This window comes from Equus asinus, chromosome 20 (genome assembly GCF_041296235.1).
Source record: "Equus asinus isolate D_3611 breed Donkey chromosome 20, EquAss-T2T_v2, whole genome shotgun sequence".
NCBI classification, from domain to species: domain Eukaryota; kingdom Metazoa; phylum Chordata; class Mammalia; order Perissodactyla; family Equidae; genus Equus; species Equus asinus.
In genome coordinates, this window is record NC_091809.1 from 31763346 (window position 1) to 31790266 (window position 26921).

Below are 26921 nucleotides of genomic sequence, written 5' to 3' on the forward strand. Positions count from 1 at the left end.
CTGCGTTTAAACCGTTTGGCTCACTTTGCCCCACACCTGAGGTTGTGCCACTGGTTTTCTTTATCATAATAAATCGCTTTCTCTGTCTAGGTTGGGCCTGATGCCTAATACCGTATGCTTTGCTGCTTCTCTGGACAGGAGATCTGCCACTTTCCATTATGGTGCAATTATTTTTTTCTCCCACCGTCAATGACCACTGTGATATCTTTTGCAATAGCAATTACTTGGCCCTCCTGGGATGGCTACTTGCAGTACTCTGGGAATTTTAATCCAGCACCTCTGTTAATTAGAAAATGGTGGGAGTGAGGAGAGGGCTGACTACGCATATTTGAATGTCCATCCATTCTGGCAACTGACCGACTTTGGGCTTTTGGAAGGATTCAACCTTTTCAGAGGAAAGAACTTAATTTCCTCTCCATTTGTTCTCGTTACATGGGTGGGTATGAAGAGGAGGGACCTGGCCGAGGCAGCGAAGGGTGACGTCGATGGGCACCTCCTGTGCGTTGTCACAGGACTGGTTGCTCCGATTGCCAAGCACTTTTAATTCTGGCCACATCCATGTTAGGAAGGCATCATTATCTCTACTTTGCAGATGAAGAGTCTAAGGCTTGGTCCTGGGGGCAGACCAGAGGGAAGAGCCTTTTCTTAAGAATCCCTTTGTTTGGTTTGGGAAGCATGAGATGACGGACAGATGTGAAGAGATGAAACTCCTGTATCTGACCCTTTACTCCCTAAAATTGATTTTGTTTTAAATTATGCACCAGAAAGGCTTAATTTTCAAAAGAGAGGAAAAATACTCCATCTAGGGGTATTGGATACTTTGTTCAAAAATCACTTGTAGGGCCAATAATCATCTGGTGCTGTACCAGGCACTGAGGATAAAACAAGACCGTGTAAGGACTGTTCCTGCCCTCCCTGAGCCCCAGGACAGGAGGAGGACCTCAGGAGCCTTCGAGTAACTGCAAGAATTGCCATCGATAGAAATGTGTGCAAAGTGCTGTGGGATCTGAGAGGAAGAGGTGACTCATTTGACTGAAGAAAGTCAGCAAACATTTTCACACCAGTAGCATTTGGGCATGGTTTCAAAACAAGAGTAGAACTCTATCCAAAAGGTGTGGGATGATGACCTAGGGAGAACAGATGGCATGTGCAAAGGTGAGGATGCTAAGTATGTGGTGAATGTCAAGTTGTTAGTGTGACTACAGTGTGTGGGGCAATCGGGGTCCAGGACCAAATCATGAAAACTCTATGTGTCATGCCAAGAAGCAAGAAGAAAATTAATAAAGAAGTGCACCTTTGGAGAGGTTTTTCACTACCCTAGCATGACCCAGCTGGTGAGTAGTAGAAGGGAATTCAAATCCAGTTGAACCTGCCCTCAAAGCCCATCTATCAGGCTGCCTCCACTCATGGAAATGGAGTCATTGCAGGTGGCCAAAGCCACGAAGAAGGGCCAGGCATTCCGTAAAGCTCAGAACTGCCCAGGCTTGAGCCTGAAGCAGAAGAATGGATGAGCTGGAAAATTCACACCCGCCCTCAGGAAGCAGATACATAGAGCAGACACACTGGCCATTTCCACAGCCCACATCTGGTATGAAACAACAGAGAGAAAGGCTCCCGCTCCTAATTGCCTCTCCTGGATTCTAACACTCCAGCAGAATGTAGGCAGGCAGCTGGCCACTCAGTAAGTCCGCTGGGCAGGGAGCAAAAAGACACAGATCCCAAGGCCACACTCCTCCCTCCGTTCCTTTTCCCACACTGTTCCTTGGGAACTTAGGTGATTTCCTGGTTTCAGAGCTCAGAAGCCATGACTAGAGAGTTAATTTAGTCATTGACTTTCCCCCGGGCTTACTGCAGACAAGATTTACAGCCTGTATCGATTAATTACAGGCCACCCCAACCAAAACGAGATTCCAAGAGTTGTCCAAAATGGGCGTAGATAGAGATCTTTTAGAAATATCTTTCTCTTTCCTTGTTTTTTTTGGTCCTCTCCTGCTGGGTGCTTACCATCTGTGGGTAAGGTGATGCCTTTAGTTCCATTTTGTCCTCCTTCCTTCCCATCCCGGGCTCTTCTTTGCTGGAGAAGTTTTTCTCATCTGCCATCCTAATGATCTCTCTGCCACACGGGGCCCCTGATGCTGGTGCTGACAGGCTGCTCATTAGTGCCAGGGTGCTGCAGTCAGCCGATGGCACGCCAGAGCTCCGCTCCTGACACTTTTTCACAGAGCTGTCACCGAAGTCATGGCGCACGCCAGCTCTGGTTGAACTCAAGCTGTGATACCTCCAGTGCCAATTAGTGCTTCAGTGTCCTGCTTGGCTGGGGAGGAAGGCCTGTCAGTGCTGACAAATGGGAAAATAGGTGGGCGTGTGGCAAGGGGAGGGCTCAGGGCACTGGCAAGTACAAGAGCTCCTGTTCGAGGGTCTCTTTGTCCTCACCAACTGGTGCCTTTTGAAACCGAGAAACAAGGGCCAGGACAGCCAACTGCCCACTGGGCCTCTTCTCACACGGCAGGAGAACTGAGCCGGGAAGGGAAGAGATTTGGCCTCTGAGAAAGGTTGCTCAGTCCTACGAGTACGGCTGTGGAGGGCATGCAGAATGGCCCACCCCATGCTGCAGAGAGAGAAAGCTTCCATAACATGGGCTTGATTTGGAACTCAGTGGACATATGGTCCTCTCTAATTCTGCCCCCATGGCCTTTGTGTGGCCCTGAGAAAGAACAACCAATCAATCTCTATCCCACCTCCATTCACACACTGTGGGCGGGGGTAGGGGGAGATTTTTAAATAATATTTCTCTTTTTTGTACTGATTTCTTTCTTTATATTTTTTTATTTTCTTAACCCATGAGGAACAGCAAATGTTTTGTATACTGTTGAATGAACTCTCCCTGGCAACATCCAGGATTATTTTACAAAGCTGTTGGCAATCACTGAGAGTTTAGGCACAGGTAGGGCTGGGGACAGTAAGTCACCAAAAGGATGAGGTGCCCCAGAAGGGCCAGATGAAGAGAAGGTCAGAGAAACACACACATCAGGAGAGTGATTGCAGTGAGGCAGCGATGAAGGCAGAAGGGAGCTCACAGAAGACCCACCTTCAGAGTCACTTGTGAGCCTTCTCAACTTTTGCAAAAGAAAACTTCAGAAGAAGTCTCTCCAGGTGGAAGTTGAGCCCTGCCACATCAGGTTCCTCATGAGGAGAACTTCAGGAAAGGCTAGAAGATTCTGTGAAGACCACAGAAAATGTCCTAGAGACTTGCTAGCAGAGTTGCAGCAGAGCACATGACAGGTCTGGACTGCGACATCAAAGTAGAGGAGAATTCCTTAAGGAAGTTGAAGTCTTTGAACTGGGAGAACAGGCAAGCCCCTCTGGGGCACTGGCAAATATAAGTGCTTGTTCACTGAATCAACAAACATTTCTTAGATGCTTTCTTAGGTGTTGGCATTGATTGTGCTAGGAGGTGAAGAATCAAAGACAAGTGAGACACAGGCCCTGGTCTCAAAGAACTCATGAATCAGAAACCAGGACATCTCGATGAGCAGGTCACTGGCTCTTTCTGAGCTGGAGTCAATATCTGGGGAAAAGGTGTTCTTTCAGGAGACTCGGTGAGGTTTTTATTTTCAGTGTTTTGCTTGATGGGAGAAAGGAGCAGTGCCCACCTCAGGTGCACCCAAGAGGAGAGCTCCATTAGGACCCTCAGTGATCCCTGATTCCACATGGACGGTGGAACCAGCACACCAGTGGCCAGACTCTTACCTTCACTTGAGTTTCATGTTGGGCTCCCAGAAATGTGGCAGTAAGGAACCTCAGCCTTCTCTCTAAAGCTGTTACAATCCAACAGAAGCTGAGACATAAAAATTGGGCTTTGAGGATACTTTTCTATGAGAGTGAGATCCTAAAAAGCATCATTTAGGATACACTGAAAGAGATAGTACTTCTGTTTACTTAGGGCAGTCTTAGAAGAATAGAGAGCATTAAAGGCATTCTTTTGGAGATAGAAAGACTAGAACTTAAGGGCTATGCTGAAATAAATTCTTGCCTACACAAGGACAAAAGAAGAGGCACAGGGTCATGAACGGGAAGTGTGTCTAGAGGCACGCGTCGGCCCACGGGTGGTACTTCAGCACCTGAGATAGAACATTAACACTTACGTGGAATTTGGTGAGAGGCTATACAACATTCACGCAGATTGAGGTGGCATTTCTGTGTAAGAAAGTGAAATGGGGGCTCTTCCTCATGAAAATATCAAGGCCTGTGCAGGTGCATGCACTCCAAAACAGGGGTGCAGAATGAGGGCAGGTATCTTTATCAAGCTAGTGCACTTTCTCCCTGAACTCTGTGGCACAGTAATTTCAGGAAGGGAACTAAGAAGACACACCCTCAGTAACAATAAGTTAAAATCTACTTTTCATGATCAACAGCAGTGCCGAGAGGTAGCTTGGGAGGCCTTACTGTCCCTCCACCTTGGATATGGACAACTGACATTTTCCTCATCTAGTGTAAAGTGCTAGGCAGACAACCTCACAAGCAAGGCCCCTCCATCCCCCTTCTTACCAGATGGTAACTCCTAGCTTCTGTATATCAAAATGCATGAGCCACCGCTGCTAAAATGGTGGTTAACATTGTTGTACTTCTTTTCCACACAAAAGGTGATCAAGACTACAAACATACATTCTAAGGAGGTTTATAGAAGTTTATTGCAAGTAGCACCATATGACTTACGGTGGAGGAAACTAGAATTTTTCAGAAATGTACAGAACAAACGGATCAGTCTGGAGAGAGAAAACGCAATGAAGCCATCAGGGCTGCCAAAAGTGCTTAGCCTCCATCAGCTATCCATTCGAGGATTTAATGGGTGTGTAAGTAAGAATGATCTTGGCTGAAACATGATCTACCTGCACAGAATGAGACAAAAGATAACAATAGCTCTCTGCCTTTGGAGCCTTTGTGAAGGTGTGGCATATCTTTTTCTCCAAGGAACCCCAAGCCTGTCCCAACTGATTTAAAATAAGCACCTTTTTGGAAATATTTAGGTGGGAAAGACGAAGGTCTGACTGCTAAGGGTCTCTAGCTTCAGCTCAGATTTGGCAGTAGTCCAGTGACATCTCTGATCTCCAAATAATCAGTCACTGGGCAAACGGCCCCCTGGTGAGCCCGAGGCGATTAGTTACTGCTTGGCGTGTCTCATCAGTTTAATCTGGGCGAGATAATCTGGACCAGGGATCTGGAAAAGCTGTTCATCTAAATTACTCTAATCCATAGGTAGGTTCTCATTACCCTGCTCCTCTCCCCTTGATCCATCTTCTGTTTCCATAGCAGCTGAAACCCCAGGAAAATGCAAGCATCTGGCCCAGGCTCAGGTAAAGTCCCCTGGGGGAACGAGTCTGCTCGATGGTCACGAAAGAGAGAAAAGGACTTTAGGGCACACAGTAGGCATGCATTTCAGCAAGATGACGGAAGAGGGCTCCAAAGCAGAGGTGAGACAAAAGGAACTGAGGAGAGGAAAGAGAAGGAGAAAATAAAAAGAAAAGAAAACGTAGAAAGAAATGCAATTAAAGTGGAAACATTTAGGCTGTAAGAGAAAGGGAAAGTGAAGAACAAAAAAAGAAAGCATAAAAGGGCAAGACAAAACGAGAAAATGTATGGAGGAGAAGGAAAAAAAGGACCCAGACTAGGACAAAGAGCAGAAGGCTGGGGGAGGCAATGAGAAAAGACATCAAACAGGAGACAGAGGGAGACCTGTCAAAGGCAGGGGCACAGTGCCTCTTGACGGAAAGTGAAGTGGGTCTACCTGGGATGATGAATGTCTGCAGATGCTAAAGGCACAGACCACCCTGGCATCCAATACTACTGTGGATTCTGCTGTAAGCAGTGATGAATGGTGTGCACCATGGACTTAGAAAGTCTGTCCATTTGGATGGCCCCTCCTTCGCATGTGCCCTAGGGCCACAATACATCACTAATCATCACATGCACAGCTGTAGCCTTCTCTCAGAGTTTAGGTCAGTCCACATGTGAAGGTCATTTCAAATCAAGAGATGGGTAGACATGTGAGTAGCTCTCTCTGATCCCCTTGCTCATCAGGAATGGTGGCATGGGGCAGCTGCCGGGAATTTAGGCCAAACACATTGAAAATCTCATGTCTTCTCTGAGAACCTCTTGGAGGGCAAACTGACACTATCTGAGAGAGAGAATTTGGTATTTAGGGCCCATTCATTGCCCTAAACTTATTTTTTGAAATGTCCCAGTGCAGCAGACACTGTAATGCTCTGTCACCCTCAGGAATGAAAGACGTCTAGCCAGTGGGTGGACATGCGGCTAGTGGACAGCCCTCAGATGCCACCCTTTATGGGGATTGTCTCATGGGAAGAGAGAGGCCTGGCCCAAGGTCATAGCCCTTCTGAGGACAGCCCAAATTCAGGGACTGACCACTGTGCTGATATAGAAGGCTAGCCCCCTCACCTCAACAGAGGACATGTCTGAAAGGTCATCCTAGCTTCAGAACTCCCCACAGGGTCAGCTGAGATGTTCCACTGGACTGCACCGCAACTCAGCTCCTCCTTCTGCCTACCTGGCTTCCTTCCCTTCCCTTCCCTTCCAAAGGGTTGATCCCAAGAGCACCTTGAACAAACTTCTTGCATTCCAGTCACCTTCTCAGGGTCTGCCTTTGGGGGACACACCGTGCAACACCAAGCAAACAGCCACCACTATGGTTCCTTTAGAATCTTTAATCCTGCACTATCAACAATACACATACCTTCATACATACATGCATACATACATATATATAAATACCTACATAAACATATTTCACGTTAACTGGCAATAAGTAATGAATTAAGAATTGTTATTTGTGTCTCTGCTCAAAATCACCTTTTCAAAGGCCTTCCTTGACCAAACCTCTTGTCCTTCTGTCAATGTATGCTGGTCTATTTCCTCATCCTTATCACCACCTGTTATATTGTATATTCATTCCTTTTGTCATTTTTCTCGTAAGAAGGTGAACTCGTGAGAGCAGGAACTTATATGTTTTGGTTTATTGCTTAAAATAAACAATAAACCTAGTTTATTGTTTAATATAAATATAACATAAATAAACAATAATATATTATATATTTTGTATACATAAAATATACAAATAATATAAACAATATCCCCAGTACTTAGAAGAGTGCCTGGATTATTGTAAGCACTCAGTAGATATTTAAGAACAAACGAAATAGTTTAAGGCACCCTGCATAAAATCTAGCTTAATGGTAAATGATATCTTGCCTTGAATTCTAAATGTTTAACGTTCAATCCACGAAAACACAAAACAATACTTACTCTGGTCTACAAAACAGCTAGACATGTAGACAAAGTAAACTTTCCACTTTAGGCACACATTAAGTTCTATTTGTTACCTAGGATTAATCAGAGTAAAACAACAACAAAACCACAAAACAACTAATAGACTAGAGACGAGATGTTTGGCCATGCTGAAGGAGTACGGAGGTGGAAATTTTCCCTTTAGGAATGTGGCCATTCAAAGCTCTCATTCACCATCGTGTGTCAGTGTTTCCTACCTCTTAAAACACCAGCGGGACGAGGCCACCAAAGCTGACCATCGCCTCATCAAACCCGAGTAGTAACTTCACTCAGAGCCTCTTGCCACCACTTCATCCAGAAACAATTGGGATCAATTTCCCAGGGATTGGAGAGATCCTCAAATATGATTTCTAAAACTTCATAGGATATACCTATCTTGCAGAGAACACCAAAATTCTCTGCAAAGCCATGAGTATGCTGTTATCAAACTCCTAAAAATGTAGGAGCCTTTAGACTAAATCACCATAACCTCCTAGTCGTGACCAATAATTCTCCCATGTCCTCTCAAGACACGATACACCAAATTGCTTCTCTTACCTTTGGGGGAGATGTGTCTCCAGGTAACCGTCGGCTCTGGTCTGCCTGTTGCTATGCAGGTGAGGCTGATATTGTTCCCTTCATTAATGGAGATATCTGAAGAAATCTCTACAATTTTGGGAGATACTGTGGAGACAAAACAGGTAGAAGGAAAATTAAAATCCTGCTGAAATATTTTTTTGTTGTTTTAAAATGGTAGGTGGCAGAATAGCCAGAGACTGAAATTCATAGGAATTACAGAAGTAAATCATGAGAAATTAGAGGAATTACCTTAAACATGAAAGAAATATCTTCCCTTGAATTTAGCTTCTATTCCCTCCTATTTAATCACAAAGTCAGGGAGTCGGAATGGGAATGGATTCCACTGCAAAACTGCATAACTATTCTCCCAGCCTCCACCCTCCTCCTGTCTCCTCTCTCATCCCCACCCGTCTCCGACACATATCCACGAGGCATTCTCCACACTGCATTCAGAGTCGTCTTTATACAATGCAGTTGTGATCATATCACATCTCTGCCTAAACACCTCCAATTGCTCCTTATTGCCTACCTGATAATATCCAAGCTCCTATCCTAGCACCCCAGGCCGTTCAGAATCACCCGTCAACCTATGCTGCCACTGTCATTCCCAGTGACTGCACCTCTACTTACTCCGCTTTCCATCCGCAACACATCATGTGCTTGGGATCTCTACTGTTCTTCACGTCCTTCTTGGAAAACTATCAGTCATCCTTTAAGGTTCAAATCAAATGCCACTTTGTTGCAGCTTTTCCTACCCCTACTCCTCTCGCCCTCCTGCATAGCTCAAAATGACTGCTCCTCCTCATCTGTGTTCCCAGAGTACATAACACACGACTGATGAACCGTCAAAAGGAACGTCATTTAGCCTTAACACACTTGGCGTCTTTCTCTTTCTATACTCTAATTTAATCCCCACAAAACGGGGAGGGGTTCATTCTAATTGGTAAATTTGGGAGCAGGACTCCCTCTGCACTTCCTTCGTCCTTTGTTTTGGAACCAGGCATCCCCGAGGAAGCCTACGTTCTGCTGTGTTCTTCCTCGTGCACGTTTCACAGGGGCCGCATCCCATGGGGACAGGTATATCCAGCAACACAATTGCATTTGCTTGCGTGCACCCGTCTCGTTCTGGGGTGCAGCATTAGAAGCTCGTTGCTGCACATCTACACCTAATCCTCCAGTATCATCTTTACCACCAGTGAGTGTGATATTTGGTTCGTGTTTGACTATTCATTTGTCTTGTCTGCCAATTGGCTTATAAAGTTAGGGTGCTATTTTGGGGGCCCCCAAACTCCAATTCTTGGCATTTCTCTTACTATGTTACAGTTATTTGCTTGGTATCTCTCACCCACTCGACCACAAGCTTTTTGATGGCCTGAGCCATGGCTTACTTATATTTATGCCCATAGTAAAAGAACAATAAATATTTATATGATGGATTTATAATGGTTGTTCAAGGGAACCACTTTTCCAACCTGCTAAATGTTTGTAAAACCTCAGAATTGCATCAACACATGTCATTTCAATTTTACTGACACTGGTTTTGTCACATTAGTTCTTCGCAAATAAAGTGGCCCCTCCATCAGGCTCTCTCAGTGGTCTTCCTGTTCGGTTCTTTCCTTGAAAAAGTACTCCTCTGAGCCAGCAGTGTGCAGTTTCAGGACACAGCATCCATCCAGTCCACAGTGCCATCTGGCCTGCTGGAGGTCCAAGGGGAGCTGAACATTGACCTTGTTCCTTGTTCCAGAGTACAACCCTCACATGAAAATCAGATTGCTTGGAAATTTCAATGCTGGGTTTTCTTCTACCAGAACCATTCATCACTCCCTCCTGATTGTGTTGGACTTTCTCCACTGCAAAAAGAGAGTATCATGCTGATACCTTCTCTTAGTCTTTGTTCTTGTACCTCTTTCTCCTTAAAATTGTCTTCCCCTCCTTCCTCGTGCTCCACCTGCCTGGGAACACTCGTTCATATGCATGCATTGCACTTTTGCTGCTGATCTCGGTCACTTAGGCTCTTCTCTCCAACCACCTATACCCAAGGAATTGTTCAAGGCCTGGTTGAGTTACCACCTCTTCCATACGGTCTCCCAGGTGGTCTCTAAGAGGATGTGGCCTCTCCTTCTTGGAGATCATATAGCCTCCTGTAAGTCATTTAAGATGAACTCTCTTACGTTACATTTGTCTCATCTTTTGTCTATGCTATAAATTATCTCAGTATAAGATGTTGAGCATGAATCTTACCAACTTTTTAAAAATTTTCTGCTGTCCTGAACAGGATGTCTTCCACAGAGTAAGCATGAATTAACCATTTTTAGATTTAAGTCCACATCAACCTTCAGATGGAAAGGCAATGTGTGTGTGTGTGTGTGTGTGTCCACTTGCACACACACTTGTCTGCATTCTCACAGGTATTTGGTAGGACAGAAACAATGAAGATTCAATGTGGTGAGGGTTGAGGAGTGACTATTGGTCCTACTATCTAGGACTTCCAAGACACAAGATTGCAATTTATGGCTGTATCATTTTAAAAGCTGATTGAATCTTCCAGGACAGAAAGGTAATTGCTAAGTTATGACTGAACACTTGATTTGCTGACTGTCTGAAGGACCCAAATTTCTAAACTCTCTTAGTTCTAGAATCACTTAAACTTGATGTATTTTATTCATGGAGTTTTCACTGGCACATTCACTTCATGAACCTCCACTTCCCCAGCCCATACATTTGCCTGGCCCCCACTGCCGCCCATCCTTGGCACTCACACAGCCTTGCCCGCTTCCTGGAGGACAAGCTGCCTGCAGAATGACTGTGCTGGCCTTGCAGACATTGCTTCAACTGTGCAGGTAAGTAATTTATTGATCTGTAAAGCACTCTGAGATGCTCTGCAAGGGATTATGTCACGCCAATGCCATGCAATAAAATAAAAAATGATGGACTTTGTGAACACAGGGTGATTTAGAGTTTGTAGTTGGAAGTGTGCTTAAAGTACATTTTAAGTGGAAATCAGGCTGGGTAATGAATTACTCTTGCTTTGGAAGGGCTTACTGGAAGTTCATTTTCCTGGCTTTTTACATGATAGCTAATCTGCTAATCATACACTAGAGAACAACAGACAGTCCTCAAGTCGAAGAGAAGGAAGTTTGGGCCACAGCTGTCAGCACAGTAAGTATATTAAATGAGACAATCACACCTCATGCTTGGAAGAATCATCTAGAATTGTCTCCCTCAACTAACAACTGGAACCTGCCTAACTCATGACGTGGAAGTTGGAGAAATGCTTGCTGTCCTTTCAATCCTGCCTAAGAGTGTAGCTCGAAGGTGGCAAACTGCTCCTGGATGAATTTGAAAGGCAGACCATTCATGGCATAGAGCTGAGGTGGTTTGACCAGAGATGCAATCCGAATTATCAGAACTAAATTGGCATAGTGCCTAAGATGCCAGGGGATTAGGAATATCATATTCTAGGTAGCAACTTCTAGCACACTGCCAGAATTTAAAATTAAATTGAATTGATAAGGATGCACTGTGATCTTAACTAATCCATGTTCATAAGGAAGTTTTGGCCAACTGAGATAGTCACTTATATTTTTATATCGTTTCCACGGATACCTTCTACATCATTCCTCTTCTCACCATGCAGGCTGTTAGAAATAGGATTTCTTTGCTTTCACTCATTAATTCACTCATTTATTCATTCATTTATGAATATTCATTGATCACTTCCATATAACCAGCATTGGGCTTAGCACTAAGAATATAACAGCAAAATGACACAGTCCTTGTCCTCAAGGAGTTCACAGTCTAGAGATATAAAATAAGAAGTATATTCCTTTAATGAATTGTGACATAGAAGGATACATAAGGTGTTGAGGAGATACAGAAGACAAAACACCTAAGCCAGATGGAGATGAACGTCATGCAAGGTTTCTTAGATATGGGACACCTAAGTTAAGCCCAAGAACTTAAGTAAATTTAATTCGTTCTGAGGAGGAGAAGAGGAAAGACATTCTAGGCAATGGAGACAACACAAGAAAAATACTCTTATTAAGACTTTTTGTTGCCAGGCATAATCATTCATGGAAGAATAGCTGCTAAAGGAGGCTGGGACAAAAGTCATTCAACAAAAACTTACTGAACACCTACTGTGCATACAACTGTGGTTGGGTATATGAATGACGTGCAGAAATACACAAATTTTGTTTAGCCCTCTATGAACTTACAATCTGTTTGGTGAAATAGTGCATACCTACATCCCAGAGAGTTGACTAATAAAGCAAAATTTGTCACAACATTGCACGTGCTTGAATGTTAAATGAATGGTACAAATTTGGAGTTCTGGTGAGTTAGTAAGAGAGAGGATCGTGGCGAGTAGGAGAGTCAGAGTGACTTCACTTCAGCTATAGTGTCTATTTGGGATATCAACAAATGAGAAACAGTCACATAGGCAGAAAAAGTCACATAGACGGAAACTGCTTCAAGGGGCACAATATATGGACATCAACAGGAAGACAGAAATCCACGAGGTGTGTGAAGATACAAAGTCTATTTACTATAAGAGGCAACAGAGAGTGGTGGTTGAGATCCTGGCTCTCCTATAGCCAAAATGGGTAAGCCTGGCCAAGTCACTTCACCTCTCTGTGCCTCACTTCCTCATCTCTGCATTAAAGCTAGTAATTGCATGTACCTCACAGGGTTCCTTTGAGGATTTAAGGGGTAAGTTTATAAAATGCACTTAAAGAAGCTCATAGAAACGTGAAGTACTCAATAAGTGAGTTTTAATACTGTGTGTGCTTGGCAAATACATATGTGAGTGTCAACACAGAGTGAACCCTAGATAAATTTTAACTGACTCAAGGAAGAATGGGATACAAAAATCAATGAGGTAAGCTAGAACCAGACTACGGAGCAGCCCCAGTAGCTAGGTCTTGAATTTTAACTCTATCTTATAGGCAATGGCAAGCATTTGAATTTTTTTTAAAAAAAGGAATGCCATAATTTTTTTAAAAATGTACTTTAAGCAAAATAATCTGGTAACAAAGGGAGTGGAATAGATAGAAACTGGAGTTAGAGAAATCAATCTGTATGAATGATGTTCAAGGCATGAATTAAACTGCTGACTCTCTAAGGATGGAAAGAAAAGGATGGGTTTGAGAGTAATGCCAAGAAAAATGTATGGGCAGTTGAGGACTGCCTGGATGGAGGAGCTAGGAATATGAAGTCAAATATGAACACCATTTTGTTCAACAGCAGCTGGATGGCAGAGCTAGCAGACCTCTCCATGTCGCAGAGAGAACTACTTTTGGGGAGAACATTAGTTTGACCAGTTTGATTCTGTTTTAGACATGCTGATGGTGAGATGATAAGGGACATGCAGGCAGGCAGAACCATCCTGTTAACGGCTGAAGTTATATAATCAAAGGTCCGTGGTGAGGTCTGAGCTCTGCTAAGAGTTCACGGATGCTTAAAAGGGCCATCAGCTTGTTTTCACATAGATATATGAGACATCTCTGTTGACTTTTGAGATCTAAATCTAGCAGACACACCACTATGGAAACAGAAAGACCAAGAAGTGGTTAGGTTACAGTTGGGAAGAAAGGCAGAAGACCGATAAGCCACAGTCTTTGGATACAGTTCCATATTTAATGTATTATGTTAAGGTTTAATCTGATCTTATTGGATTTTAATTCAAATGAGCAAATAGTTAAATAACATAATTATTAAAACAGTATTCTGGGGAACTTCTCCACTCTTGGTTTAGCTTCCACTGCCCAGGTGTTAAGTTTTAATAATTATGTCATTAATAAATAGCAATTTGCTGTTTTTAGCACACAGTAGATATCCTATTAAATCCAAATTAAGATGCTTTATTAAGCACTGCACGGTCCTGTGGGGCTGAGAATGCACATAAGCTGCCTGGACCAGGTTACTCCCCACGACACATGCAGATCTATGCATCCCAGATGGCTTCTTCTGCTGCCAGAGGCACTTCCCCTGCCTCCTCTCTGTACTGAAGATCTGAGATGTCCACGGCAACTCAAGACAGTTTTCACAGCAAGGGCTGCATCGCTGCCAAGGCCTTGGAACCTTTGTCTCTGCAGAATTAAAAGGACCAATCTGGAGTGCCTTCAACTTTCCTGGTTTCCAGACCCCACACAGACACAGGCCTATGTCAATTGCCTGGTGTATGAATGTTCAATCTAGATCAGAAAGCTCTTAAACATTCAATCAAGCAGATGCTGGTTTGTGGACTAATCCATCTTTTCACACTGGCCACTGTGGACCAAGACAAAGTCTAATGCAAAGTTGAGTTGTTAAGCTATGGATTCAGGCTACTGCAAACTGAGATGAGTCAGTCATGGGGTATAAAGACAAACTCCTTCCGTGGCCTCAAAGACCTGTCAAGAACTAGATCCTGCCTCCCTCTCCACACCCATCCCACGCTTTTCTCTTTTTCTCGCCCCACTGGCCTCCTTTCCTCCTGGATCACCTCAAGCCATTCCTTGACTCAGATCCTTTAGGCTTGCCTTTCTCCCTGCTCTTCACCTGGCTGGCTCTGTCTTCCTTAAATCCTAGCTCCTCTGTGAAGCCTTCCTTGATCATCTTTTCCGAAGCAGAATTCCCCATATTAGATTGTTGCATAATTGTCTGCTCTACCAAATAAACTGTAAGCCCCAGCGGTTGTCTTGTTTGTTGAAGTACTCAGCACAAACCACAATGTCTGCCACAGTTCGTGTTCAACACATATTTTTGAATGAATGAATTAGAATGTTTTTACAAGGCTGTATGAAAATGCAAATAAAGTGAAATGACTGAACTTCCTCAAGATCTTTAAATAGCCCCCAAAGACTGTCAGCATCTATAATAATGTTGACAGCTACTATTTATTAAATATCTGCTATAGAACAGGTGTTTTGCATATATTACCTCTATTTTACCCCTGTGTTAACCTCACAAGCAGATACTATTTCTAAAATGACCAACTTTCCTGATTTACCTGGAACTAAGGAGTTTCCTGGAACACAGGACCTTCTGTGCTGAAACCAGAGAATTTCCAGGCAAATGGGGATAAACTGGTCACCCTAATCGTTTCTCTTCTCACATTTCACAGATGAGTATTCAGAGAAGTCATGGAATTTGTTCAAGTACATACAACTGAAAATTGCAGAGGTTTAGAGTGTTTTCTTTAATGAGGGAGTAGATAGGTTAGAAAAGTAACAGATGCATGTGGAATCATGGATGCATAGATAGAAAAATAAACAGAAACTAACCATGTGTGTGTATATATATATGTGTGTGTGTGTGTGTCCGGGCACTGACACATTATGAATCTCTATTGTGAATTAGACATTTTACAGGGAGCTTGACTCCATTATTTGATTTAATCTCATAAGAATCCTAAGAGGCAGTACTATTATTATTCCTATTTACAGATGAAGAAACTAAGGCTTAGTGAGATTTTTGTGATGTGCTCAAGGTTGCCCAGATAATAAGTATAGAGCATGGTACCTGAATGCAGATAATGTTTTGTCCTAAATATATTCTTTTCATACAGAGAGTTAAGTACAGTAGAATGCAGATTCCCAAAATCGTTTCCTTTGAGTCTTGTTGATTCATCCATCCACATGCAGATCTGCTCCTCACCCAGCATCTTCTTTCACATCTCCATGTGAACATCTCTATGTCCATAGTACATTTGGGAAAGGGAGCCTTCTCTGTTTATTTCTATTTGGTGTTATTCTCTATCAGAAGAGTGGGTGGGAGGTTTCATCAACATGTTTTTTGGACCTTCCCACATTTGCATAAACATTTGTCCTCCTCCCTACTCCATCACCAGCCATTCCTAATCGTCATCCTCCCATTCACCTTCCTCTCAGCATGTGCTGAACCCAAGAGTGGTAGCCTCCAGGAGAGCTGCCTTTGGAGGCAGTGCTGTGGCTGCTGCTTCCTGAAACCAGGTGTTCCCAGCTGTCTCTATGCCTGACAGAGAAATGACAATTAAACCCACTGCTGAGTCCACTGAGAAAGGTATTTATTTGGCTTATTTTTACTGAAAAAACTAGTCAGTCCTTCCTTCCTTTATTTCTTCCTTTCCTTCCTTTCTTCCATCTTTCCTTCCTCCTTCTTCCCAATAGAAATATCTGTAGAATAGAATATGTATTCCAGTGATGTGGGATCTGTGGGGTCTCTTTTGATAAAAAGATCTCTAAGCTTTGCATCAGAAGACTAGGTATTAAGCTCAGACCCAAGACTTACAAACTGTATGAACTCATGTAAATCATTTAACTCTGCGTTTATTTTATTTATATTAATGAATGTCTCGCCTCTTCAAAATAGATGTTCTGTGGATCAGACAAAACTGTGAGAAATCATATTTTAAACATAAAGTACTATTAAAATGTGATTTATTAGGGTTACTAAAAATGTATACTTCTAGAGGCAAAATGAGGAGAAATACAGATGTTAGGTGTCGTGTTGGATGTGCTTTGATTTAAGGTTGAGATGGACACGCCCGTTCTCCACAAAGCAGATGCTAACTACTCCTTCAGAGGCGGACTTACTGGTTCTGTGATGAACAGCATTTCTGAGTGAGGACACAGGATGCAGCCTGGGATGGGGATGTGCAACAGATCCTACGTTCTTGCCAAAAATATGCTTGCTGCCTCTAAGTTTGAGAAGGGAAAGGGCAGATTACAGATGTTCAGAATCCCAAATTAGAGTTTGAAAATGTACAGAGCTCCTTAATGACACAGCCTGGGGCAAACTGTTATTTCTTTCACCAGAACCCTTTTGTCATTTCTTACATCTTATTCTTTCTCTCTCTCCATATTAAAACCACTCATGTTTGCTGGAGAATCATGAAGCCCTGGCAGAAAAGCTAGTGATTTATTGGGGATTAGTCATAAACCACTGGTTCTAAAGTTTGGAATTTGTTCCTTTCAGGATGAGCTGAAAGGCGGAAGGAAGGTTTGAGGAACTCTGCTCCCTGACCCAGTTTAGTCATTCCTGATAGAGACATAGGAGAATAAAGTAAACACCACACACTCCTCACTCCATGCTTTCTTGCCTCTGGGCATATTAGTGTAAATTGAATTTCACAGCAACCTACCTGTAACCATAAGTGCTCCATTATATTTGGCAACATCCAAGAAATTGCTAAGAAGTATCTCTTCATCAATTGTTTAATGTGGGAACATAAGGGAATTATTGCTAATCATGAAATGGACCTGCCATCAGACAGGATTAGTTGCTTTCCAGCTTCTAGAATAAGGGCATATGCTTTGGGTTGAACGCACATGACTTCCTGCCCACCGGAGGAGCTCTTTAGGGACCGGTTCAGGAAGGGAGGAGGGATGCGATAGGAAGGGAAGAACCACTGAGCACCTTCTATGCCAAGCACTTTGCCGAGGGCTTAACATTTACTGCTTCCTTTTACAGGCTCACAGTAACTCATAGGCATTATCCTCACTGAATAGTAAATACACTGAAACTCAGAGAGGATGTACAACTAACCCAAGGTCATCAAGCAGGAAGTCAGACAAATTTCAGATTCCCCAATAAGGCGTCCCTAAAAAAATCAACTAAAATTCACACAAAGGAAAGGTCCTACAAATTAAAATGATGCGACCAAAACGGAAATCAATTAATAACCCGATCCACCTACATGATTTCATGAGGAAAAGAAAACAACAAAATAGAAAACCCAGGACAATATTACTTTTTTAACATTATTCCTCATGAAAGAGAAATAATATTTGTTGAACATCTAATAAATACTGGATACTTCCCATATATTTTCCCATTTAATCCAGAAGCCTGAGGCTTTAAATAGCTAGTAATGTGCTCAAAGCCACTAAGCTAGAAAGTGGCAGGTTTCAGACCCAAGCCCTTCCTAGAGGGTTTTGGGATGGAATGAAATGTGTAGGTGCAATTGAAGGCACTCAGTGAACTGCTAATCGCCCCACTGATGAATGCTACTGGGATGGAGACAATGCAGAGTTCAGTCACTTAGTGGGAAACAGCGCAATCGTCTGCTGCAGAAGCCAATCCGCAGCTGCTGACCGCGATTCACCATAGCACACCTCTCACGTCTTCTGACACACACAGTTTCTTCACTCTCAGAGGGAGCGGCTGGCAGGAAGTTTCCGATCCCTCACGTTTCTAATTTCTCCTCACCAGGAGTTGTCTATTCCTGTCGTCCCCCACCACCATAGCCTTACCATATTCTTTGAACGTGGACACGAGGCTTCTTTAAGATGATTCTTTTGCTCCCTTGGCATCTGGCATCTTACCATGGTTCTCTCTTCCCAAAGCAAGAATGCAGCTGATGTCCATGGAACTCAAGCGACCAGTTAAGGAAAGGTACGCAATTGTGACTGCTGCTTCGATCACAGACCCCATCCACCAGAGAGATGTTTTGGACAAGTGCCAAAAGATTTTCCGAGAAACAAGACACAGACCCCGTGTGGCTCAGGACACAGGGCTGGGCACCCCCAGCAGCCCTGGCCATGGCCGGAGGCACCATTTAGATAAATTTCAGTTGCAGGGCCTGTACTTCCTGTGGGGCTATTTCATTCTCAATAGGGGTCAGTTTTCTCCAAATTCAGGAAGATGTTGGCTAATTCTGCCCCTTGGGTGTTCTTGCCTCTGCTCAGAAACCCACCTTGTAGAGAGAGAAATGGTCTTTCTACAAGAGTCAGTGCTGTTACTCGACCCCAGGATGAAGTTCATACTTCTCTATCTTCAGATAGTACAAATTAAACAAATATGTAAGCATGTATGTACATGTCACCACAATCTTTTGAACTTCTGGCCATGATTCTCTTTGCTCACACTCTCCAGGGGGCAGGTACTAATCCTTCCCTTCTCCCAGGCTGCCCCTTTCAGGGCAGAGATGGCGTCCCTGTCCCCAGGTGTCCCTCGCCCAGCTCTGTTGACGCCTGCATCTCTGTGCTGTCAATCTGCTGGCTGCCAACTGTGCCGAGCTCACTTACATTCTCAGCTGCCTCGATGGCGCCATTGGCACTTTAATTCCTAATTGCCTAAAAGCACTGGTAGCGTATGCCCTCAAATACAAGCATAAAACCAACCGCAACAGGGAATCGTGCTGGCTGCAGTGGGAAGGTTGTGGCGAAGTCTTCATCACCCCACCTTGACTGCGGTATGCTACAAATACTTCCACAGGTTGTTCTCTTCCCGCTCAAGTACCTGCAAGATCAAGTTCAGGGGACAGCAGACAGCCCCCCGGGCAGTTTCTGCCTCACTGGAGTACCTTATGCCGATGTTGCTTATGCCGAAATGAAAATTTGAGTTATACCCACATTCCCTGTGACCACCCTCTTTGGGAATAGCTTAGGCAAGTGGAAGAGACATCTCATTTTCTGGCCTGGAATCCTGAAGCCCACGAAGTGGCCCCACTGCTGCCCAAAGTAACCTGTCACTTGATTTTAAACTGATTTTTTGTTCCAAGGCCTTATTGCCACTAAATCCCTCATAAAGGTTACGGTCGGTGAACAGATCAAGGAGAAGCCTCTTCCCCTCTAGCATGAGGGGTGGAGATGCAGGCTGGTCTGCGTTAAGCTACAAGTTCTCCGGGCGAGCTGCTGCTCTGTTAATCCCCCTGTGAAATGTCACATGCTGGAGCACGTGAGGGAGTGCAGTTGGGGAAAGAAAAAAGTTTCAACATGACTTCTTGTTAATACAAAGCTTGTCAAACACATCACCCAGAAATACCAAATGTCTTTATTAGATTCCGTTACCTCCCCCCGAGACTGGAGGGACGCAACCAGTGGCTTCTCGGTGGAGATGTCATCATCCAGAAACTAATTAAAGGCTACGCAGGAAGCTGGGTCTCTTGCACTCTGGAGAACAAAATGCATTAGCAACCGAAGCAAAAAAAAATTTTTTATATATATATATATATATATATATATTGCAAGTTAACTTTATATGGAAAAGGGCAAGGTGGGAATTTGACAATAACTCTCTTTCTCCCTCATCAGTTCACAGCAGGCAGAAGTGGGCCCATCAGGGTGTCCATGGATCTTGACATGAGGCCATCTGCTCCCCAGCATCACTCGGGAAGGGATTTCTCCCTCCTTGGGACAGAGGGGTGGCGAGCACCTGACCACCTGCGGTGGGAAATGCAATTGTATGGTCTTCATACCAGGATCTGCTTTTACCCGTAAGAGCTGCAAGAGACGTGTATCTCTGAACAACATTCATTTATCTGTGAACATCAAGGAGCCTGGCCACTCTGTCCAAAATATGTCCAATCACAGAAAAGCATATAGAAGCAGATATTGTGCCTCATGCCTGACAGACACTCTGAACCTAAGGTCCTTGATATCTTCAACTGTGGAATAAACCTCTTCCATACAAATTATGTGAACAACTGTATTCCGCTATGCTTCCCAATCATTCAAACTCTCTAGATGTGACATTATTTCTTTTCTTCAATTCCTCCTGTGATGCTTTGTGATATTTTATGTTGCATTACTCACAGTTGTTCACAGAACAAAATTAGAAAATCCATACTTTGACATTCAAGGCCCTCTATTTAGAACTATTCCTATAGCCCTCCAGACTATGACTGTCGCACAATGACATTCTCTTTCACTTTCCTGACTCCATGCCTTTGTTTATGAGGCTTCTTCTGCCTCTTACCAGACTCTTGCTTCTCAGCTCCACTTCTCTGAAACACTGCTCGTCCTGTAGGTCTTAGAGAAGTACACCTGTCCCCAACTAGGCCATTCATCACCACTGCCTCTGTGCAGTTGGAACTGTCTCTCTGTCCGTTGTACTCCACTGATATCTTTGCACACGTTTTGCATATTATTTGGGCCTGCAATTTTCCCTTTTCCACTAGTTTGTGAGGGTCTGTCATCATGGCCTCACCTTTTTGTCCCTGGCCCTGTGCCTTCCATGGGACAGACCCTGAACGCATATTGGTTCAATGACTGATAGTGAATGAATTAATCCAAAAGCTCAAAAGTTTGCTGGCTCCCACTCCCCAGGGAATAAGGTTTAAAGTCTCTGGTTTGAGACATCAGACCTTCCTCTCCCCACTCGCTTTTCTACTCTTCTCTATAATTATTCTCGATCAAACATTATACATGTCTATCTGAATGACTTAATAGGCATTAAGGTCATCTGGAAATCTCCAGAATACCACTGTAGCCAAGAGCTCAGGTTTTATAGCCAATGAGACTCAGATGCCCATCCTGGATCTACTCTCTATTAGCCATTTATTTTTTAAACAGTCAGCTTCTCTGTGTGCTCATTTGCAAAGAGCATATAATAAACCATACCTAATAGCACAGACAGGAATGATTGAGAGAGTTCGTGTAAAACACTTAGCACACTCTAAGTGGTCAAAAGTAGAAACACACACGCAAACATACATGCTCACTACTCCAACTAGAGCGGCTTTCCCTAACCTCTGTGTAAGGAAATCCAAGTTGCCACATTTTATTTAATCTAATGGCCAGTTTTCTGTCGTATTTATTTCTCTTTCAGCAGCATTTGACCCAGATCTATACTTCGTTCTTTGGCTTGGCAATATCACATTGTCCTTGTTCTCCTCTTACCTTACTGGCACTCCTTCTCAATCTCAAACTCTAAATATTGGAGTGATCTATTGCTAGATTATTGGCCCTCTTTTCTGAATAAAATCCTCTCCCATGTCATCCATAGCTTTAATGACTATCAGAGGCTCATGGTTTCCAAACCCATGCCTCCAGCCCTGACCTCCCCTTTGAGCTTGACTCTCATATATCAAATTCTGGATTCAACATTTTTAGCTCTATGGACACGGATCTCATTTTCTCCCTCTGTGAGAAAGATGATATGATAATTATCTTTCCTATAGGGCTATCCTGGGGATTCAATGAGTCCATACACAACAGAGCTTAGAACAATACTGAGCATGTAGTGTGTGCTCAATAAAGGATAATTATTTGGCCTGTTTGTCATCTTGATTTAATTGTTCAATAGACGAATCACTTGCTATGTCCCACACAGAGTTCTGGATTCTCCATCTCCCCATCCTAAGTACCCCTTCCTAGTTAATGACACCATCATCTACCTGATTGCTCAGGACAAAGACATAGGAATCATCCTTTATTTTCTCTTTCCCTCTATTTCTACATCCAGTTATTAAGTCCTGTTGACTTTATCTCAAAAATAACCTTCACCCTGACTTAGCATCATTCTCTTCCCTCTTACTACCTACCTCCATCACCTCTTTCCATGTTTCTACTGTTAGACATCCCATTCTCTGCGTCACTGCTGGAGCAATTAAAATCAATAACAGCATAAATTAGATCATAGCATCTCAGGCCTAAAACCCTCCACTGGCACCTGATCACATTTAGAATGAAATTCAAAGTTTATACCTGTGTTTCTGTGACTCAGCATAGTGGGCCCTGAGGAGCTCTGACTTTTCGCGGACCGCTTTGCCCAGAATTCACTCTGTTCAGGTCCCCTGGCCTGATTTCTATTCCTTACAGGTGCCCAGCTGGTTCTTCCATCAGGCCTTTGCAGCTTCTGTTCCCTCTCCTGAAATGCTCTTCCCCCAAATCCCCAAATCCTCATATGGTTAGTAGTTTATCATTTAGTTCTCATTTCAGTTGTCACCTGCCCTTCATCCTTCCTGACCATGTGGCCTGCCCCATCCTATGGCTCTGCTTCCTTGTTTGTAGGGCACATGCCCATTCTCTGAAGTTCTCATTTATTTGTTTAGTGTGTGTTCTCTTTCTCTTCTCAATAGAAGGTAAACTCCATGAGAACAGAATCATATCCATACGTCCCCACTCTACCCTTGTCACCAGAACAGTGTCCCACACACAGTAGGAACTCAACAAGTACTTAGTGAATGCATGAACTCTCCGGTCAGAATTAATCTCCCCTTGCCCTTTTGTAGTCCTTTGTTCAAACCACTCTCATACAGCATGACATCACGTCTTAGAATTGTTGGTGTATTTACCTACTAGAATATGAGGCTCATAAAGGAAAGGTCTATAGTATTTTTATCTCTTTCCTATGCTTCACTTTTATCTCCCCCAGCATGTAAGTGTTCCTTGCAAATTACAGGGGCACAACCAAAGACTGTTCATTTGTATGTCTGAATGGAATCATACACATTATCTTTCCTGTCCCTCCAAGGTATTAAAAGACATATTTCTGGTAAAGGTTGCCATGGCCTAACTTTGTTTTGGGTGGGGGGGGGGGGGGGCGGGATTAGACCTGAGCTAACATCCAATGCCAATCCTCCTCTTTTTTTCTTGAGGAAGATTGGCCCTGAGCTAACATCCATGCCCATCTTCCACTACTTTATATGTGGGACACCTGCCACAGCATGGCTTGTTAAGCCATGCATAGATCCACATCTGGGCTCCAAACTGGAGAACCCCAGGCTGCTGAAGTGGAGTGTGCAAACTTAACTGCTGTGCCAACGGGCTGGCCCCTTCCATGGCCTAACTTTTGACACTTGAATGACTGTTACTGCCACACACATCCCAAAAGCTACACAAGTGTCCCATGTGTGCATGTATACACACATTTCTATGGGGAATCAGAGGGCAGGACAGCCAAACGTCCTACTGCAAAATTGGCTGTTTGTCATTAAGCCAGAGAAAGTGTCAACATGCTTTTGAGAAGTCCAAGTTCAGTTTCTTCTTCTAGAGCACTAGGAAATCAAAAAAACAATGGTCTATAGGCTGTTCTTCTTTTACTGAGAAGGTTATGTTGAGTAACACAGAAAAGCTAAACAAAACCCTGTCTCTAGGCAATAAATTAGGAATAGATCTGCGCTATTGAAGATAAATCAGCAACTTTAATACTCCTCCCCTGAGCGGGGCATCTTCAAGGAACATAGGACAGGTGTCTCCAAGCTGAAGTGTTGGTTAAAAAGCTGTCCTCTAAATTACATTTGGGCTATTTCTTTTCTGGCTGGCTGTATTTTCTGTGATCTATCTAGAGGCTTAAAAAGACACACAGAAAAATAAATCTCAGTTCCATTAGGCCCACACTATGGACTTGCATATTTGTTCTTATCTTTGGCCTCTCTTCCTTCCTATCATCCCTCACTCCCCACCCCTTCCTAACGCCATCAAACATCCGCACCAGCAAACGTTTACGATTACTCCAGACACTGATGCTAATCTAATTCTCTGTAATTGCTATCCATCATGAAGGAGGCTTCTTTTCTTTTTATTAAGCTCCAGTGTTCACACCCCATACATCCTATAACTTCAAATATAAACTCATATCTGTTCATTTCTAGAGTGAAAATGGTTGGCAAAGAATCAGCTGGCATCTACACTGTCAATCAGAGAAGCAGGGTCAGCAGAGACAGCCATGGGTGCAATGCTATTGGTCTAGATTAGATTAGCACAAGTTAATGCAGTTGCCTTCATTTGAAATTAGGCACAGGCCCCCGCGGAGAGGAATCAATGTTTAATAATTGTGAGATACAGTTATGTGTATGTGTAGGGGTCTCCTTTCCACCCTCATGGGAAACTGTTTGCAACAACACTGCACATACGGCATCTCATAATGTCTGGTGCTAGCTCCTCTGGCAACTCCTATTTTTATCAGCAGTACCATCCACTTCTAAAATGCATAACAAAGATAATAAGCTAACCCCCAGAAGAAATCTGCCTAGACCAAAGTGGTTAGGGACCAGCATGAGTTCATAAAGGCAGGCAATGGAATTTTCCTTCCTGGAGATGTGGGCTGGGAAGGGTGCTCTGGAGTCCAGGAAGAGAAGGAACAACTTCATTCCTGAAAGTACTTATCAGTGCAGAATTTGAAAGCAGGCCTCCCAGTTCTAAGGGCATGGCATTGAGAGAGAAAAGACACAGGCTTCTGTGCCCTCAGCTCCTCCATTCTCTGTCTGTGTAACCCTGGGCCAAGCACTTTTGCTGTGTTTCAGCTTTCTGGTCTATAACAGGAAGGCTTAGGGCTAGCCAGAGTTTCTCAACCTTGGCACTATTGACATTTGGGGCTGCATGATTCTTTGTTGTGTGGGGGCCTGTCCTGTACATTGTAGGATCCTTAGCAGCATCCCTAGTCTTTACCCACTGGATACCAGTAGCATCTCACTTCCTCCCCACCTGAAAGCTTGGACACCAAGAATGTCTCCAAATGTCCCCTGAGGGTAAAATCACCATCATACACCCACCCTGTCCCACAGAATCACTGGGCTAGCTAGTGTTTAGAGAGTCCTCCCTTTCTTTGACTCTGTCTCTTTTTCCTTCTTTGGAAATCACTATGTAGAGATGTTAGTCAGAGGCACAGATTGCAATTGTTTGGAAGCTTCTCCCACATCTCACTGTCCTTATAGTTGCCCAATCAGGGTTCACTTTCAAAGCAGAGCCATACTTGTCTGCTGTGAACCTCACTTCTCAACCTGTAAAGATACAGTGGAGCTGTACACCTTGTCCCACTCCTCAGCACATCCCCCATCAGGTGCTTCTCAGTTCCAGCACCACAAGTAGATGTGGCCACCAGTCGTTTCTTGCTTTCACAGCTGCTCTCCAGTGCCTGGAGAGGCCCAGAAGCTCCCCTGCTCTTTGCACTGTACCTCCGTCTGCTCAGCTCCACTCACTGCCCTCTTCTGCAGGGTACCAGCAATGCAGGCTAGCAGCTGTTGAATGGCTCATTACCCAGGGCAAATTCGTCAGAGAGGAGCCTCAGCCTCAGCACTGTAATGAATCCTTCAATTGGCTAGAATGAATGCATTAATCTGGGGCTATTAGAGTCTTTTATCAGGCTGCCTAAAATATACTGCCTTTCCAAAGCATACTGAGCAGGCATTTCACCCTAAAGAGAAATGTGGGAGGGGAGCACTATATTGGCGCTAACTAAAACAGAACAGCTAAGAAAAATATGAAGTGGGGGGGTATGCAGAGAAGCCAGATATGGTGTTGTTGAACATACTTCTAGACGTTTCATCTTGTTTTTTCAGGGCACTCAAGCCTTAAAAATATCACACCATCTGAGTAACTTCCTTTCCAGGGAGGATGAAGAAAAGAGAAGCAAGACTGAAAAGGGCCTCAAAGTAGCACATTCCCTGTGGAACTGCACGGTGAGGTGAGAAAGGCTGCAGATCCCGCTGGCTCCACTTCCATCATGCACACAGTGGAGACTTTAAGATGGTACATGTGTGGATGGTGGCAGTCAGGGACACACAACATTCTCCTAGACATGGGGTCAAGAGAGCAGTCATGTTCACACAGCTGTCATCACCACTCGCCCCAGTCTGAAAGTATGCCACAAGTGCATCCCACATGCAGTCAGCCAGGCACTCAGACCTTCACGCATAAGGTCACAGGGAGCCCCAGCCAGAGGCACCCGACCAGCAGTGCAAAGGGTGCTGGAGCCAGGGCGACACCGCAGAGCTTGTAGCCCTGGTACACTTTGGGGCCAAAGGGTGGATGTTTCAGGACTTATTGGCTCCATTTATAAAAAGGAAAGTATTACAACTGCCTTGCCTTACAGAGTTTTTCTGAGAACCAAAGTAGGCAATTTATTTGAAAGTATTTTCATATCACTTAAGAAAAAAATACAAAATATGGCTGGGTTACCACAGCCTAAAGGCCAGAAGACTTCACGGGGGAAAAGCCAAGCTGGCCAACGCAGCAGCCATGTGGATGACGAGATGGTGTCTCTGGCTGTCGCCATCATCGTGAATTTCAAGTGGCCTGAAGCTTCCTCAGGGTGCTGTGATCCCAGAGCCAAAGTGAGAAGGGGAGGCTGCCCGAGAGGCCTACGATTTGATGGGATTTCCACTGAGGAGATGTGAGCTAGTAGAAATAGACAAACTAATGTATTCCGGGGTCTGCTGGCCGTTGACTGATTCCTTTAGCTTCGGCTACTCGGTTTCCCAATTTGCTTGATTTTGACCTCACTCTGATTTCCACTCCTCATGCAAGAAGAACATCAGAATGAGGCGGAATCAAGTAAAACTTAAGCTCCTCCTGGGAGGTCTCCATGAGGAGAGG

At 43.9% G+C, this 26921-nt stretch overlaps 1 protein-coding gene across 7 annotated transcripts in view; it reads right to left on the bottom strand.

Annotated features, from left to right (window-relative positions):
- NTM (neurotrimin) overlaps window positions 1-26921 on the bottom strand; it is a 914184-nt gene that overhangs the window by 104087 nt on the left and 783176 nt on the right. For all 7 annotated transcript variants that reach the window (XM_044752719.2, XM_070489905.1, XM_070489908.1 and 4 more), the window contains one exon: window positions 7900-8025. In XM_044752719.2, the coding sequence (XP_044608654.1) occupies window positions 7900-8025 (126 nt within the window). The remainder of the gene's footprint in view (window positions 1-7899; window positions 8026-26921) is intronic.